The 19333-nt window shown below is 37.8% G+C and overlaps 1 protein-coding gene across 2 annotated transcripts in view; it reads right to left on the bottom strand.

Moving 5' to 3' along the window:
• Nucleotides 1–19333, bottom strand: part of INO80 (INO80 complex ATPase subunit) — a 143984-nt gene that overhangs the window by 20746 nt on the left and 103905 nt on the right. For both annotated transcript variants that reach the window (XM_037834278.1, XM_037834279.1), the window contains 2 exons: nt 16909–17036; nt 8103–8197 (listed from right to left, as the gene is read on the bottom strand). In XM_037834278.1, the coding sequence (XP_037690206.1) occupies nt 8103–8197; nt 16909–17036 (223 nt within the window). The remainder of the gene's footprint in view (nt 1–8102; nt 8198–16908; nt 17037–19333) is intronic.

Raw genomic sequence — 19333 nt, 5'->3', positions numbered from 1 at the left:
CTTCGGAACTTAAGGACAAAACAAAAAGCAAGAATGTACGACTCGTTGGTGTCCCAGAAGGAGAAGAGAAGGGAAAAGGGGCAGAAGCAAAAGTAGAGGAAACAATCAAAGGAGATTTCCCAACTCTTATGAAAGACATAAAATTACGGATCCAAAAAGCACAGCATACCCCAAACAGAATAGATCTGAATAGGCCTAGGCCAAGACACTTAATAATCAGATTATCAAATGTCAAAGATAAAGAGAGAATCCTGAAAGCAGCAAGAGAAAAGCGATCTATCACATACAAAGGAAGCTTGATAAGACTATGTGCAGATTTCTCAATAGAAACCATGGAGGCGAGAAAGAAGAGGGGTGATATATTTAAGATACTGAAAGAGAAAAACCACCAACCAAGAATCCTATATCTGGCAAAACTATCCTTCAAATATGAGGGGGAGCTTAAAATATGCTCTGACAAACAGACAATGACAGAGTTTGTGAACAAGATATCTGCTCTACAGGAAACACTAAAGGAAGCAACGCAGACAGTAAAGAAAAGACAGGAGTGAGAGGTTTGAAACACAATTTTGGGAGATAGGAGCACAGCAATGTAAGTACGCTGAACAAAGATGACTGTGAGTATGATTAAAAGTGGAACGCTGGGACCATGTGGGACACCAGAACAAAAGACGAACGATAAAGACTGAGACTGTGTAACTCAGGGAAACCTAGGGTGCTCAATGACTGTAATAAAAGGTACAAATATGTTTTTACATGAGGTAGAACAAATGGATGTCAACATTGCAAGGTGTTAAAAATAGGGTGGGATTGGGGGGGAAATATAATCAATGCAAACTAGAGACTCTAACAGAAGCATTGTATTATGCTTCTTTTAATACAACAAAGGCAATTTACCAAAGCTAAATGCATACTGGGGGGGGGGGGTGTCTAGGGGACGGATAGGGGACTCCTGGCATTGGTGATGTTGTCTTACTCTTTACTGTACTTTAGGTTAATACTATCTTTCCTTTTGCTGTTTTCTAGCTGACAATTTGTTGTTGTTTTTCTTTCTTTCTCTTTTTTCTTTCGTCTGTGCCTTCTCTGACTCTCCCTCCTCCTTTGTGGAAGAAATGGAGATGTTCTTATATAGATAGTGGCAATGGTGCTGAATACATAAATACGTGACTATACAGGGAACCATCGATTGTTTACTTAAGATGGAATGTATGGTGTGTGAACAAAACCGTCTTAAAAGAAATGGGTTGATGAAGAAAACTTGAGGGCACTATATTGAGTTAAATAAGACAGACACATAAAGACAAATATTGCAGGGTCTCACTGATATGAACTAATTATAATATGTAAACTCATAGACATGAAATATAAGTTACCAGGATATAGAATGAGGCTAAAGAAAGGGGAGCGGAGGCTTATTATGAGCAGAATGTTCAACTAGGGTGAACTTAAACATTTGGAAATGGACAGGGGTGATGGTAGCATGTTGTGAGAATAACTAACAGTGCTGAAAGGTGTGTGAAGGTGGTGGAAAGGGTAAGCTCAGAAACACATATTTCACCTGAAGGGAAGTTGGAGGTTACAAGATGGGAATGTATAAAACAGTGAATCTTGTGGTGGACAATATCTGGGATTGACTGTACAAATATTAGACATCTCTCTCATGAACTAGAACAAATGTATGACACTATAACTAGAAGTTAATAATAGAGAGGCATATAGGAAAAAATGTATACCTATTATAAACTATATACTACAGTTAGTAGTATTTTAACATTCTTTCATCAACAGTAACAAATGTACTACACCAAAATTATGAATCAGTAATGGGGGTGCTGGTGGTTAGGGGCATGGAAGGATTTGAGTTTCCTTTTTTTGTCTTTATTTCTTTTCTGGAGTAATGAAAATGTTCTAAAAATTGAAAAAAAAATTGTGATGGATGCACAGCTGTATGATGGTACCATAGGCAACTGATCATACACTTTGGATCTTTGGATAGTTGCATGGTATGTGAATAATCTCAATAAACACACACACACACACATAACCATAGCTTAATGATATTTCCAACGTGAATGGAATTAACAAGAAATCAAGTGTTCAAATTAAGCTGCTTTGTTTTCCCTCTGAGTCCAATGTATGATTTAATCTTATTTCATTCTATAGCAATAAAAGATTAAAAAAAAAAGATTAGTGAGTTCCTTTGATAACTTGGGAGGTTAAACCTAAACCACTCATTTTTAGAATAAATTATTTTAAAATTAAAAAAAACCTTAACACCTAGCTTAAAACCAGGAGGAGGCAGCATTCCATAATTGGATGGGTGAAAGAATGGGAGAGAAATGTTTTAGAGCTGCAAGAACTCTGAGAAAGATCCAATTCTGGAAGAGGGCTTTGCATTGACAGGACAGCATGGGACAATAGGAAAGAGGATACTGTAGGGGCAGAAGAGTGAGAGAGAAAAAGTCTGCAGAGAAGGGGAATGCACTTCAGGCAAGTTTCATCCAGGCTCTACTAACAAAGCTACAGCACTGAGAGCCTACGACAGTGACATCTTGGGTAAAATCATTCCAATAATTTCTATAGCAAGACCACATTCTAGCAAATACTTGGTATCTGCTAAAAAATGGGACTCCATAAAATATCAGCATCCTCTCCTTCCTTGATGCTGTTCTTCTTTGGTAAAGTCACTTGACTGCTGAAGGTCTGTTTCCTGGACTTTAAAATGAGGATGCTATGAATATAGTTGAAGTGACTAAGTTGATGACACGTCAACATCAAATGTGAATCTCAGTGAAAGAACTATTTTGAAATAAGCAACCTGGTTAATCACTAAGTTGGGTTGGTCCCTGTAGAAGTCTGCCCACTGTAGGCATTCAATTAAATGTAACTTTCCAAGAGGCAGGCATGGATAACAGAGCATGCCTGAAAGCCTTTTGGTCATGATTCCAAAAGCTTTGTACTCACACGGAAGTTCTACTAGTTCATCCTTGAATTTTATCATGGAGTTTAATATTTCATAATTTTACTTCTTATAAGATGTTGCCCTTTCTGATTAAACCATGCAAGGCAAACCAGAAAGCTGAAAGGCATCTGCCAAATTTCACAGACATTTTTTCATAGACATGGGATGAAGTAAACGGAAGTTTGGTACCCAACAGGCCCACAGAAGTATATTTAACCACAATAAAGCTTCAAATAAAAACCGACTGAGTTTTTTTAGGGCTGTATTAGTCTCTCTAGATGGAGTTACCCAACTGCTAGGACTTTTTAGGTAATTCCTGAGGACGCTCAGAGCTCAAGCACTAGAGGCTGGGGGTAGAGGGCAGGGAGGGAGGTAAAAGGCAGCTGGGAAGTACAACAACAACAAAAAGAGTAGAGGCAAAAAAAAAAAAAAAAAAAAAAAAGTTATTTCCATAGGCTAGATGGTTGGTGTAAAGGTAAGTCTCCAGATGTGGTAGTCACTTACAAATAGGGAACTATATATGGAAAAAACACTAGTGAAAGGAATCTAGATAAAAAGAAATCAGTGGGAAAATTTAGAGAGAAAACGGTAGACAATGCTTCTTTTGGATATTAACAATGTGTTTAGAAAATCCTTTTGGATGGTGATCTTTGTCCTCTCTGAGGGAGACAGTATGTAGTAAGTTTGGTTACATTCAATGTAATTTTATCATACTATAATGGAAGAATAAGTATTAAAACGATCTTGGGTTGTTATGTTCAAGGAAATTAGTGTCTATTCTGGATCAGACTGCTGAATTATTTATAAATAAAAACATTAAAAAATCAAACTGTCGAAAGTTCCTTTCTACTCAATAAAATCTAGTACTGATAACACAAACTAGTGTTTCGGGTGGCTCTGACTAAACAGGAGAAAACAGAATCTCAGAAGGTAACACGGTAGTTTAGGTGCCCTCTAGGGGGCTGAAAAGGAATCTCAACTCAGGGCCTCTGCTGGAACAGGCAGAAACCAGGCTTCTGAGTGGTCTGTGAAGAGACATGCCTTGGTCTTACTCTTTAGTTAATGACTCACCGAGGTCCTCTTTGCCCCCAAATGCCCGTATAGTGTGAGGCATGTGGCTGACTGCAGGCTTGCTAAATGACTGAAAAAGAACCAGAATGAGCTCTACAATACTGTGAAGAAAGAAAAATCCACACTGCAGTCACTTTTCCTCATGTTTTCCAAAGGGTCACCCTGAGTGTCTGGATGACGGGTGGGGTGGAGTGGGGGATCCATTTGGTAAATATCATGGAGGAGGAAGGGAAGCAGAGACCAAGGCACCACAGCACACAGGCCTTGTGAATGACTTCTAGGATCACGCACTGTCACATGTTCTGAATGTTGCCCAGTCAGGACATCCTGGTCAAACAGTCTTTAGTCTCAGTCAGACTCTTACCTGGAAGGATCCCTCATGAATAAATCTTGTATAAAGGGAATGTAAATGGCTCTTTACAGGTGTTTTTCTTTACTCTGGCTGACCTTTGAGCCACAGGGCTTTTCAGTTGAAATTACAACTTTTCTTTTGATGTCCTTTCACTAATATTAATGAAAATATTTGGTAAGCATGCTTTTCTGTTTTCAAAAACACCTGTCTTTTTCTCTATATTGGGCTAGCAGCCACTCAAATTTATAAGCTGAAAACTTCTTCCCAATCTGGAGGGTCTGGCTGATAAGTCTATGGCTAGAATAGGCACAAATCAGATTTTATACATGAGAAGTGGGAGATTATTTCCTAGCCAAAATCCCAATTCTAAGCTTCTAAGTTCCTCAAGTAGGCAGGGCCCAGAAGAAGACTTTGTCTCTCTTTTATTTTGCCTAATATTTGACACAGGGTATTAAAATGATGGTTACTCAAATGTTAACTCAATAAACTCACTGCTCCCTGAGTGACTCTCATCTGTAGGGTCTGAAAGCTCAAGTCAGGTTTCCTAGTAAAAGGAAATAAGATATTTACTAAGTAGACCTAGTTCAGTTTTATGATGAAAATACCCTTCTTTCAGAGTTAAGCTTTTCAAAATTATTGTGCAAAACTGGGACTGCCCAAATAACTTTGCTTCACAAATGAAATAAGAGAATTTAGAGGTAATAAATTGGATACATGTATTCATTTTTGCACTAAAAGGTCACTGCAAAATATACTGAGCTCCGTTTCTCATAGTTTAGTTTTCTGGGAATTGGATCAGCCAGAAGAACAGCTTCAGCTCTACAACTCGGCTTCTACAATCATTAGAAGTCAACACCCTTCAGTTCTGGTTGGAGCCTAAACCAGTGCAACCTGATTACAAAGCAATGTGACAATATGCACAAAGTCTTAAATGTTCATACCTTACCCTTCTTTGAATCTATGCTAAGAAAATAATCTAAAATGATGAAAAGCTTTGTGCACAAAGATATTCACTTAACATTTTAATACGAGAAAAGCGGCATATATACCTAATGTAATGGCAAATTGGTCATTAAAAATAATGAGTACTAAGACCTTTTAAGATATGTTAAAATGTTTATGGTATAATGTTAAACAGAAAAAATCAGGATACAAAATCATATCTACAATATATCAACAGTGTAAAGATAATCACACACATTCACACACACACAAAAACATTAAAGACTAGAGAGATATATACCAAAATGTTAACAGTGATGGGGTTATGGGTGATTTTTATTTTCTTAAGGATTTCTCAAATTTTCCTTAATAAATATTTTATAATATACAAAGACTTGGAGTTACCAGGAATAAACCCCCAAACAAAACAACTTTGCTTTTAACGAGGTCCTTATATGTACAATAGCAAACGTACTAGTGGAAAATAAACACAAACAGTAACAGATGAAACACTTATTACTTAATGGGTTTTCTTCTAACACACAATTCATGTCATCCTCAAATCAATGTGCCCACATCACAGATACACTGCCAGGACTGGGGAAAATATGGGCATACTGGGTAAAACACAGTTTATAGATCTTGTAGTTAAGATTGTTGTCTGGTGGAGCTCTTAGGAAGACAGGATTCAAATAGCAAAAGATGTGGTAAAATATACCTCACTGATTTCAGAATCAAGAAAAGGTGAAGATCACCTGGGTAAACTTTTTTTTTTGGCCACAGCAATGTGGTGGAGTTAGGAGGCACTGCTATACTCATACATTGTTTGTATACATCAAGGCTTTACTATGTGCCAATCAACTATCAGAGAAAGGGGTTGGACATAGTTGACACACTCAAAATGAGCTCCATCTTTTGGCAAGAAAGTTAAACTAGAGTGTGTTAAAGGAAAACATATAGCATTATGTAAGCACAGAAGAGGGGCACCTATCTGATTCTTGGGTATCAAGGGGCATTGGATAGATTAACAGAATGCCTGAGCTCATTTCTGAAGATCCAGTAAAGAAGGTAGATCAGCAAAAGGATGTTAAGGAACAGCTCTTTAGGCAGGAGAATAAAATCTGTGTATTTACAGACTTACATGATATTCTATCAGCTGAACCAATTATTGAGAAGGGAATAGTAAGATGAGTTTTATCCATTTATGGATGGATAGTAAAAAAAAAAAGATAAGATTTACAATTTGACAAACACATGTACCCATCCTGAATCAGTTCCATTCCACTGAGAATGGTGATAAAACTCGTTAAGGGACAGTAGGATGGCGGAAAAGACTTAATGGGCTTCCTTAGAAAGGCCCCTTGGAGTGGGATGATCACTAGCAGTGCTGCCTGATAGGGAGCCTTCAGACAGGTAGAACCTCTAACCTTGAAGATTAGAGTTGGATTCCCAGCCTAATCTCTATGGATACAGCTGAAGACAGAAGAGGAAACAAATTTCTTCCATTAACTCTTATCAATTTAAGAATCTGCTAATAACTTCTTTTAGGTGAGAGGCAAGGTCAGGTTATCTACACAGCTGCTCCAAGCCTGGATGTAGGATGCTGGGTTCTTATTTTTCTCAAAATGGTAATAATATGAAATAGGTCCAAAGCAGATCATCTTCTCCATTGTTTGACAAATAGCCACATGGAACTTTAATATATTTTCAACTAGGAGTTTTTGGCCTAAATGGGTATGCACCGTAAGCCAAAGAATCAGGATGTATCTCCTTACCTGTCCTCCATTTTATATAAAGGATAGTGCAAAACCAAAAATTCTCAATCAGAGGGCATTTTGTGTTGAACTATTATTTATTTTATATCTAAGTTAAACCAGGCTTTAAAACTGAAATTAGAGAAATTTAAAACTGCAACCTAAATACAAATGGCTATGTGCTTAATCTTCTTCCCAAGAATTCAAAGGTTAAGTATTAATAGATTACACAATTAAAGGCCAGAAATTCAAAATTGTTCTGATTTACGGAACATTAAGATCTACTCTATCCTTCAGTTCTCCAGGTCTGAAAAAGGAAAGACCTGTCATTAGCAGAGCTTGGCTTTTCCCTTAGAGAGAGCAGTAATCAGACTCTGCTTATTATAATGAGAACCTGCACTTAGGATAATTATGGCTCTGTAACCCATCAGTGTATCCAGCAGGAGTATGTGAAATTTCATAGGCTCATTATCAGGTGGGAGAGGTACTGTAACTGAGAGCTGCCAGCTGAATAGATTGCACACTATGGCAAGTTGTCACACTGTAATGTGCTTCTATAATCTAGAAGGAAAGCAGGGGGAAAAGGTATTTTTCTTTAAACTTACACAAAATGTAACAGGTAAGCAAAAATAAAATCAACTGTAAGGTGACACCCAGATATAGTTACTGTTAACATTTAGGAATCAAGTCTTATGGACTTTTTTTCTACATACATATTATCCACATAAGCGGAATCTTAGTTCCTACTCGGAAATCTTTTCTTTTATTGCCAAAGAATTAGGCACTGATTTGGTAAGAAAGTATATTTCAAACACAAATTATCAGATATTCTCCTTCTCTTTCTCACAGACACACAAGATCTGAATCATTATAAGCAGATTTAGATACCTCTTAAAATGGCAGAAACTATATTACAGATTGTTTTACAATCTGAGATATGTTATCACTTCTTTTACATCCACCATCTCAAGCACTAGAAGAAAAGCAAAATGAGAACTTTCGGATTTCCCATTAAGGTTACCTGTTCTGAAAATCAGCAACCATGTCCCGCCTCTCCGAGATCTTGGATGAGCCATCAAGTCTCATGTACGTATGCTTCCTATAAACCATATATTCCTGCCAGAGTAAAAAAATACAAATCTGAATGCAAATTACTATATTCTAATTCTCACAAGCATCTACCCACCTTGTCCCTCATCTATTCTGGGGCAAATCATTATATTGAGAATGGGGAGAAAGTTATCTCAAAACTATAGGAAGTTAATTTGTAAAAGAGTTTACTGCCAATATGTGAAAATCAAGGGTAATCTAAAAATCCCAACCACCCTGAATTTCAGCCTGAAAATGAAATCTTATTCCTGTGGATTTCTGTAGATTTCAGAAGAAAACAAAACAAAACCGAATCTCCAAACTAAAATGGTTTTTTAGTAAACAGCCAGATGTTTTTCACACCTACGGAAATGTTTTCTTTCAGCAGGTTAACACTCACCTAAATGTGTTTTTTTTCCCCAAGCAAATACTTGCTGACCAATGTCCTTGGATTTACAGCCTGTTTCCTTCTCCCCTCAGAGAATCCATCACTCTTAAGTGAGGCCTGAGCATCAGAGTGAAACAGAAGAGAAGGTAACTTTCCATTGCAGAGAATGTTTTTGACATTATATGTAAGAGGAATTGCAACCTTTAAGAATGGGAGAAGAGATTTAAAGAGATATAAGGAAGAGAACTTCTCTGCATTTTTAGAAGTTGCAATTCATCTGTCCATATAACGTCTAAGTGAGCAATGATATTTTCTTTCTTTATCCCTGTTTACACTACAGAAATCTGTTTGTAGAGGAACTATTATTAAAAGCTTAACACAGCCACTTATTTAAAAGAAATCACATGAAATAGTTATTTTGCTTCTAAAATAACCTTTCCTATTGAAAAAGACTTATCATTTATACATTTGGGAAATGCTTGTGTTAGTTTTCTGTGGTCAATACTCTTTCTGTGGTGAATACTTCTTTTATTGCAATACTCTCATATGTAGCCATTATTCTTGGCTGGGCATTGCTGCAATTTGGTATGGCTGGTGCAGTAGATGTGGCAGCTTCTTCTTTAGAGCAAGTGGGCTCCAAGGGCTCGGTACCTGAGGCTAAGATGGCTTGCATAGTAGACAAGCTCAGCAAGGCACACATCATTGTTTTTGTTTTTGTTTCTATTTCTGTCTCAAGGTGATTCCTTAAGGGCTTTGATAATCAAAGAGATGTGAAAATATTACCTCAGTCAAAGCAAGCTTCAGGTTCACATTTCCTGCTATAGCACTCTAATGGGATTGGATTAATGGTGTGTTTTGGAGAAGGAATTCAGGAAAGAAAGTGAAAAATGATAACATAAGGATCTTCTTCAGGGGTTAGCTATACCTGCACATCCAATCTAATCAGGGATTGTTGTCACCCAGAAACAGAACAACAAAACAACTAGACTATACCATAACAGTTTACAGAGATACATCTCACAGATCCGTACCTTTGCAAAAAGGGGGGCTGCCTGCACACTCTCTTGTCTTTTAAGCCCAAACTTCTAACCTTGTTAGAGTAGCAATGAATGAATCTTCTTGTAAACCTTCCTGTTCACATCATTTATATATCAAGGTGAGAATAAGCTAGGTATATTAATCCTAGGCCATAATAAAACCAACCCTGGTTGCAGAGAACTTATTAACCTACTTGTGAGGCAAGAGAAGGGAATTTTTCCCTTTTACTCCTCCAAGACTTGGCTATCCCATCCAGAGGAGCAGTGATTTCAGAAGGCTTAGATGAGCTTAGATTCTACTTCAGAAAATAGCTTTAAAACAACAAGTAATAACATGGAAGAATCAGATAAAAGCTGATTACAGGAATGTCTACATGCTCATGTCATAGAAAAACCCTTAAAGACAAAAACTGAGCTAAAAATGAAATTCAATATTTCTTTCATTCACAAATTCTGGTTATATCAAAGGCATTCTAGATATCATGCTAACATTCCAGATTGTTTATAAAAGTTATTTAATGAACAGTCATTTTGAAAGAAATCTTCCTAATTTCTTACAACGGTTAATTTCAAGAATTGTGCCCACTTCCATTCTTAAGTCAGCTTTTCCTATGATCCTAAAAACATATAATGATTTAGTATACAATTCAATTTTGTTTTGTTAAAGTAAAAACAAAAACTCTAAATGATTTAATAGTACTCATAGCACTTTTAAAATTTTATTTAAAAAATCTATCTCCACACACACATCTCTACACCAAAAGGTTTTCTAAGATCTATCTGTCCTAAGAGCCTTGCTCAATACGTTGTTTGCAATGCCAGAGCTGAGACCTGGTTAACTCAAAACTATTCGCTGAGTTTTGCAGTAATGTATCTTTTACAGATGGTACAACCATTCCCATTTATATGTCAATTCTCTGTAGTTTACTCTTGTGTTTGAGGACTGCTGCTGGATGATTAGTTTGACATTACTGTGGTCTGTCATAATTGTGCCATGCTTAGCACTCTTATGCATTATGGGACAGAAAGACCAATACCCAGCCCTTCGTTACACTAGGAAAGCTGTAGAAATTAAGGGTGTCTACCATGCAAGTCCATTTTTGGTATTTAGAAAAGGTTCAGAAGAGGATCCATCAGTATGATTAAATTTCCTCACAAAACAAGCAGGATTCCGTTTGCTCCACTTAAAACAGGAAAAAGAAAAGAGAAACCAAATGTAGACCTTCCTTCTCTGTTACAGGTCTCATAATTTAGTGTCCTTTTTTGATTAAACAAATAGGAACACAAAGACGCTAAAGTAGACTCTTGTGGGCAAATAACTAGTAACCACAGTAAATGAAGCTCTAATGTTGCTTAAACTAATAAAATAAAAACGGTATTTTTTAAAATTTAGGAAGTCTTGAGACCTATACAATTCTAGTGGATACCATTTTATTTTAAAAGTTACTGAAGAAGCCAAAGGAGTTAAGGACAAGATATACTCTTAGCATTTGAGTAGTGAGTCCCAATCAGGATTAAAAACACACGTGCCTGGACCCACCCCAGGGATTCTGATTTCGTACGTTTGGGCTAGGGGCTGTGCTGGTTTATTTTAAAAAACCTCCAAAGATGATTCCACCAGACACTCTGTATCTGTAGTTGAGAACAACCGCTATAGAGGGAAGGTCCTGATAGAAGCTTGCTATTCACTGTAGCCCTTAGACAAGTGCCAGTGTCAACACTTGGGAGTTTGTTAGAAATACAGAATTGAGGGCCACACCCCACACCTAGTGAATCAGAATTTGCTATTTAACAACATGTGATTTGTAAGCACATGTGAGTTTGAGAAACAGCATTGTAGAACATACCCTTGCAATATTTTTAAAGCACTGGAACACTTTTTTTTCAAGCAAAATCTTATGTGGAACCCCTCTAATATATAAAAGAAATAAAAACATTAATATTCTGGTTGTGGGGCCAGAGCCCCCACCTACTTAATCTCTACCTAGGTCCCCTGTCTGCTACCTCACCCCATCAGTTTGAAAAACACTGTCTTAGAATACAAGTTGAGAAGACAGGTAAATTCTGGATCACATCCTTAAGTCCTACGTTTTAAGCAGTGCCAAGCAAACAGAAGTGTTTGCATAACCTGAGACAGTTTTAGCAAATGCCTTCTCACTCGTTTAAAGTACAGTATACGAAATAAAAACAAATATAACAACACCCAGTGGTGGAACACAAAGGGATTAGCTTATCTGGAAGAAGTGATGATGAAGGCTAGCATTTATTGAGCATTTACTAAGTGACAGTCACTGTTCTGCCTATTTTTACCTGGTTTAGCTTATCTAATTCTCTCAACAGCCTTTAAAGTAGGTGCTATTATTATAACCCCTATTTTCTAGATGTTAAGTAAGGTACCTAAAGTGTGAGAAGCAGTAGGTGGTAGAACTAGGGAGAACTCAAGGGGGTTGGTTTCAGAGCCCTTGGCTTAACGCTTCTACTGCTTCCCAGATGGAAGAGAAGCTCACCAACAATTGGGGGGGGGGAAGGGACCCCATTAATCCATATTAAGATTTTTAAATTACTGCCCATAATTTCCATCATCATAAAGAAAGGATAATTGGACACTTGAAAAATTAAAGGCAAAGGTTTATATAATCTCATCACCAAACTTCCATTCTAAGACGTCTTTTCTATTTCAAAGTGGCCTTTTGATGTTCATTTTAACTCGATTTCATTTTGATAAAACAGCTTGGGGGAAGGACTCAGTGTGCTTCACAAACCTGCAGACCTGGTGTCATTTCATTTTTTTGGAAATGCCCCTTTCTATCTTTGAGGTGTATCACTAGCAAAAAGTCACTTTCCTCTCTATAGCTATTAAAACTGCTCTATAGTCCAAGCAAATTGCACCCAAGAGTGAACTATGGCTTCCACCCATCCTTTATCTAATACAGAGCCTGTGGAGCAAGACCCTAATCCATGGGCCCACCATAATCTGCCTTCAACCTACTTATGTAATTTCCTTTCCTCCAATGCAATCATATGTTCCAGCCAAACTGGTACCAAATGTCTGGTACCTTCCCATCTCTGTGCCTTTTTACACCTGGCTTTCTTAGCCTGGAATCACCTCTCTCTTACAGTTGAAACTCTAACTCTAATTCAGATGTTACTGTCTATGTGAAGCCTTCCTCAAGTGACCCAGTTAGAAATAAACTTACCCCTTCTTGCCACTCTCAACTCTGTTTATGCTTTAGTTTTGTCACTCATATCAGGGTTCACTTGACAGTTAATTGTGAATGTGTATGTCTCCTCCCCTAGAAACATTCCTTAAAGTCCAAGACCACATTTAATTAATACTCACATCTGCCTAGCACAATGCCTTGCTCATAGTTAGCATAAAAAAAAGAGCTGGATTTAAAGAGAAAATAGCACAAATGTATGCTGAAAAATTTCCTTCTATTACTCTTAAGACCTAATGCAAACCCCAGTTAACAGTGACCCAACTTTGCTTTTTGGGACAGTTTTACGATGTCTAGCTTCCCAGTATGTTCAGAATCACAGCTCCCAAAGGCAATTTGGAGTTCTCAGAGAAGCCAGCTCATAGATGATAATATGTTTATTCAGGATGAATCCTTCCCCAGTGAAATACTGCACTTGGATGGCTGAGTGGGCAAGTTATACAACTCAGTGTCTAAAATGTCATCATTAGCTATCGATTCTCTGGATTTAATTCTGTATTGCACTATTTTCATACATTGGTGCAGTCCAAGATTTGTCTGGGTTTCAGTACTTAACAATCACACCACATACAGCACTGTTGGCTGACCCTTTCCAAATACTTTTGTATTGCATATAAAATAGAGTGGCTTATTTCCTTAAAACACAGACTCAGTTGCTTGATACAAAAGGAATGAATCTGAAAAGAGAAGACCCAGAGATAATGAAAGCCATCTGGAATGAGTTAACTACTAGAATACTAGCAGTGAGGTGGGGGTGGGTCCCAACTGAGAAAATAACTTTGGATAAGGTTAAAAATGGAGGTGGTTGGAAAAATTTTATCTGACATCCAACGGGCTAACACCATCCCAAATGCACAGGAACGATGTCTGTTTCAATAGTATCCCCAACAGCCAGGACCCTATAGGTGATCCTATAAATATAAAGTAAACCCATAACATTTAGTGATCTAACTTATCCTCCCCTATTTATATTTTTGACTTCTGTCTGTGGCACACTAAAAATTCCTGGCTCTGGAAATAGAGCAGTTTACTTTTATCCCCTTTCCATAAGCACTATTTGGATAGCATGTGAAATTCTGAATACAGAATTTTATTTGGAAGACAATTTGATATATACACAAGAAATTTAAATTAATGTCAGATTCTTACCCAAGAGAAGGCGGCTGTCAATCACTTAAAAAAATACCAAGCAAATAAAGTGCCCACAACTAGTGTTTCTCACAGAATGGAAACCTGGCTCATATAGAAATATGTGAATTTTTACTGTCTTCCAGTTCTTCTGAGTCCCCCAAAGAGACAAACAAACAGCTGGGACTAAGACAGAACAAAGACAACAAAAAGGCTGCTGGATGAAAAAGCAATGTTGACATGCTCAACAGCTACACAACAGAACTTCAATGGCCCTGTGTGAGCTTCTAACTCCTGCTTTATTGGGAGTTCTCTTTTCCTCTTTGATATACAGGATACAAGATGTAAAAGGAAAAAGAAAATCCTGAAAAAACAAAAACAAAAACAACCCATAAAAACTTTGAGAATGAAAAAGCAAGGCAAAGGTCAAGGTATCTTTTACAAGAAAAGGTCAAGTGTACTCAACGGAAAGCATCTATACAGAAAGGCCTTTCTATAACTGGGTTCATGCACCAGGTCATATTTTACAGCTGAAACATGGCTCTAATGAATGTTTACACTGAACACTTCCTTTATGAAAATGACTGGGAAACTCATATCGCTCTTTGAAAGGTAAAGAAATACAGAGATCCCAATGTAATCCTGTATTATTCCAAGATCCATAATACAGTTACATTTCTAATAAATATATCAGACATTTACTAAACATTGTGGGCACTGTAATTCCATGCCCACAAAATAGATTTTGAGGACTAACATCCTGGAAAAGAGAATGTGGTTCATTTGTATGACTAGCCCTAAAACAAATAAAAAAGGAATGAATTTTTAGGAAATATAATGTTGAAGGAGAAATGGACAATATAATACTAAGGAAACCAGACAATAGTTTCATTTGATTTTTTCAGTAATACATACAAACAGTTGCAAATTTTTCTGGCTTCAGTATCCTAGATGCCCGTTATACATATGGCTAAGGAATGCTGAAGGGTTGTGAAATTCAGGTTTTGGATGTTTTTCCCTAATTTAGAATTCCCCATAGAGAGAAGAATCTACATTCAGATGCTTGCCTTATTTGCAAAGCCTACCCACTAGATCCACCTCCCGAAATTGACTGCTGGATTACAGACAGATGTGAATTGACTCCAGTGGGTAGGGTTTACAGCACTCATCCTGAACAAAACTCTTTATCATTCTTTGAATTACATATTTTAGTAATATTAAATGAGTACCTAGAGATGTACAATACCTAGAATAAGGGACTTAAAAAAGTGACATACACTTACCTTTACCTGCCAGCACTAGCTTACTGTTTGGTTGCTCAAACTTTCCCATGTTACTTCTCTCTAATATTAATCAACTTTTAGGACTCTACAACATATTGATATGGCTTTGGAAAAGAAGGATCATCATCTCCCCTACGAAATCTTTAACATATTGCTTTTCCTGTCATTCTCAGCAGCTGAAGATTACTACTTCATCTCTAGTTTCTGACTGTTCAGGACAAGGCTACTGCACTTTTATCTAAAAAAAAGCCTCCAAGGCAGAAATGTTGCTTACGTTATTTTGGCTGTTGGCATCAATCAGTCTGAACAGAACATTAGAGATGCAAGCAGTCCTTTTATTTTGAATTGTTGCTGTTAGGGCCTTTAACGTAGTCAGGATTTATATCAAACACAATGGCTTAATCACATCCCTTGCAGTGAACATATAGTCCCTTATAATCATTTTTCCATCATTTAGAAATAGGTGACCTACTCATAATACAAAAAAGACAGTTTGGCCTGTCAATAGTACCCAAGGGCCTAAACACTGTTTGCATGAAACCTCAGACTTCCTGATAAAATTGACCTCAAATATCATTTATTATGTCTCTTGCTAAGAGAAGTTGCCAGATAATTAAAAAGAGTCCGCCACTGAATTCAGATAATACACTGCAAAATTCAGGAAGCTGGCCTTGACTTTGAAGAGCCTAAAATTTCTTCCCTATTGCTATCAAAGCCTCATTCTTTCTGTACCAATGTGATCCCTAGTTCCTTATTCTTAGATAGGGATGATCATGTCTAATTTTCATTTATTTATTACAAACTACTCCCTGTAGTAGCAAGGTTGGAATATGAAGCCTTAGATACATAAACCTCCGTGTAACATGAGAGTATTTATACACTCCGGACATCTAGGTGCTTCAGCCTCTTGACCATTGGCTTTCCAACTTTCTTGCACTAAAGACTTTTACTCCAGTGGTTATTGATTATTTGTCCTCATTTTTACTCTCCTGTTTCTGTGCCCATGACCTCCTCTCCTTCAAATAATAAGTCACTTTTCAGACAACAAGAAAGTAAAGAGGGCCTCAACAAAGTAACTAAAGAAACAAAAAGCTTCTTTGCACAACACACAGCTGTATCTTTCACCACTAACCGAGAGACTGTCAATCTTGGTTGCATACTGAATCTCCTCAGAGTTTTTAAATACCCTGATACCCAGATCTCATTCCAGATTTATTACATAGGAATCTCTGGGGACAGGAACAGGCACCAGTATTTTTTAAAAACTCCCTGGGTGATTGCAATATGTGATCAAGTTGAGAACCACTACACTAATTCAAGTTGAACAGCTCTCTGGTTTTTACACAGAAAACCAATCCTAAATTTTGTTTTCCATACAGAATTTCAGAGGAGTTTCCAAGAAGATTCCTAGGCTCTGATCCACTTTAAAATTAGGGAACTATATTCCCAGTAAAGGAAGAGAGTAAGGGGTTGTTCTATTTCACTGGTATAAGGAAGGAGGCAGAAGTCGTTTGCATATTCCAACATCTTCCAGGAGCTTCTACTGCTCCCTTTATAGACTATAAAACCACAAAGAAGTGTTTTGGGGTTCCCATTAAACAGGTCTGACATTAGTCATAGACATCTGATTCCTATCAGGTAAATGTCAAGGGTGTTGTAGGTCCCCAAGGTCTCTCTCTCCTACCTCCAGCAGGTCTATCATCCTGGTCATCTGTGAGTAGATAAGGACCCTATGTCCTTGGGACTTGAGCCGCGTTAGCAGGACATCAAGGGCATACAGCTTTCCACTGTCAGTGATGAGGCTCTCCTTGCCTGGGGAGAAGAAAAGGGGGAGAGGGGAGCATGTTTACTTGAAGCAGCAAAATCACTGACTGCAAAGCTGTGTATGCAGCCAAAATTGCCACAACCAGTATGCTTGTCACCACGAGAGCAGGAAGAATGCAAAGTACCATTAAACCACTATTAAACCAGGACTCCAGTATGCTCTGGGAAGAAATATCCTGAAAGAGGGAAGGTTCCCTCCCAACTGACAGCTCTGAATCAGGCACGTGCTGCTAAGGCATTTGAAAGCTTCCCTGCTTCACATCCTCACCTAGGGAATACCAGGTACATGTTGCTATTTCACTCTAAGAGTGACATCCACATCACATATGCTGTAAGTGACCTGAGAAATCTATTTATTCTGGTTTTGTGATTAAATGGTTTTCCTTCTGAAAGCAAGATAATGTATAGAAACAAGGACTACTCCTGCCTACCACTGGAGACACTAAAAACACCAGGAAATGCAAATAAACATACCCATCCCCCCCGCCTTTTTTAATTTTTAAATTTTTTTTTAAAACTAGAACAGTCTCTCCTGGATGATTTCAAATAGGCTGGCTGGTAAATGCCATTATCCCAAGTTGTAATTCAATAAAGACACCATGGCTTGTTTGGCTGTTCAGAAATAATGAGTTTGAGTCTCTGTGAAATGAAACTGCTTTCACTCACTAACTTGTGCCTTCTCTTTCCTCTTACCATTTTTTTTTTTTTAAAGTATTTCAGCCAGAGATCTTTAAAGAACTCTTAACTCACAGATTTTCATCCCTTATCCATTCAGTATCATTCAACTTCCATCATATTTCAGGAAGTAGAGTTTCCTGTTTGCAGACTGGGTTCATAAACATGTCTTGAACAATCGCTGCCATGTAAGAGGGGAAGAAATGAGGCTTAAGCAGCTGGGGGGACTTAAGAATATGTGTGAAAGTGGCTGTGGGACACAAAAAGGGAGCAAGAAAGGACAGAGATATGATACAGATAAGTACTAAAAGTAAAAAAGAAAATTGTTAAGAAAAACACACTGTCCATCTTTAGTTTCTGGGTTTGAACCCATGGCTTTTGTTGAGAGCAATCCATGATCTCTCAATGGTCATTTCTCTGGTCTCACCACTACTCGCCAAGTGCACAATTATTGTATAAACTGAACAAGAACGGATGTACTGACAGCACCATAACAAATCATCAGCCACTCTGTTTTTGCTACGAAGTCATTGGTCTTGGATGTTTACTCCCTCGTAACCTGTCTTTTCCCACCTTCGGAATGCTGTCAGGCCACATCTCTCCCTCCACAACCCCCTCCCTGACGCCGTGGCACACACCTTTGTTCAGCCTCTTTGTTTGGTCCTGTTTAGATTATTGAAATACTCTTCTTTTTGTGGGTCCCGTTACCAACACAATCAAATGACTGCAGCTGGGACAGACTGACTGCTAAGCCCTTTGCCTGGCACCAGACTAGAGAGCCTGAATAAATACCAAGTCTAATCAGGCAGCAACAATTTCATAAAAGCTTCAAGGTTTTCTTCTTGTCACAATTACCCATCTCCATTAATTGGATTTCCTGGGGTCGGGTCCCCCAATTTTGATAGCTTCCAAATATTCCCCACAGAGTTTTCAACCAACTTTAGACAATGAGTTTCTTATTTTTCTCATTAAAAAGAAAGGAAAATAGAAAAAGCCCACATATAATTTTCAGCCATTAAGAGTGAGCAAGCTAAGCTCATCAGATCTCTGCAGACTGCTTATGTCTTCTCTCATTTCAGACACACTCCCTCAGCACAAATATTTAAGCATATACAAACCTGTCTTGTGCCTAAATTTTGAGAAGTTTCATTTTACAATCATGATTCAATGTTCTTCACATACTTCTGCTTCCCATATCTATACTGTGCATCTAAACTAACCAGAATGAACATACACTGAGGGTTAGGAAAGTTCAGAGATAAAGAGATGCATACAACTTATAAGGATAGAATACTGATGCACCAAGGGAAGCAAGAAGTGGTAGCTGGTGTTGATTAGTTATTGTGTAGATGGTGAAAGTAGATGGACTTCTTTGGACTGCTCTTAACCTAAAATTCCTGAAGGAAAAGTCCTAAGAAGAAAGAGACTTCAGCAATAGCCTTTTAACACTTAAGCAGTGAGGTTTCTCTGCACATGCACATGGTGTCTTCTGGGCCTAGTATCCATTACCTAATTTTTCAAGAGCTACCAAAAGTTGCATTGGACAAGAGCACCACCTTGTGCTAAGCAGGCATGGAGCCAGGAGGAGCACAGTTCCCTAGAAATCAGGC

The sequence above is a fragment of the Choloepus didactylus genome, chromosome 4, assembly GCF_015220235.1.
Source record: "Choloepus didactylus isolate mChoDid1 chromosome 4, mChoDid1.pri, whole genome shotgun sequence".
NCBI classification, from domain to species: Eukaryota; Metazoa; Chordata; class Mammalia; order Pilosa; family Megalonychidae; genus Choloepus; species Choloepus didactylus.
The sequence above is the reverse complement of the archived record's forward strand: the minus strand, read 5'-3'. Positions and strand labels throughout refer to the sequence as shown.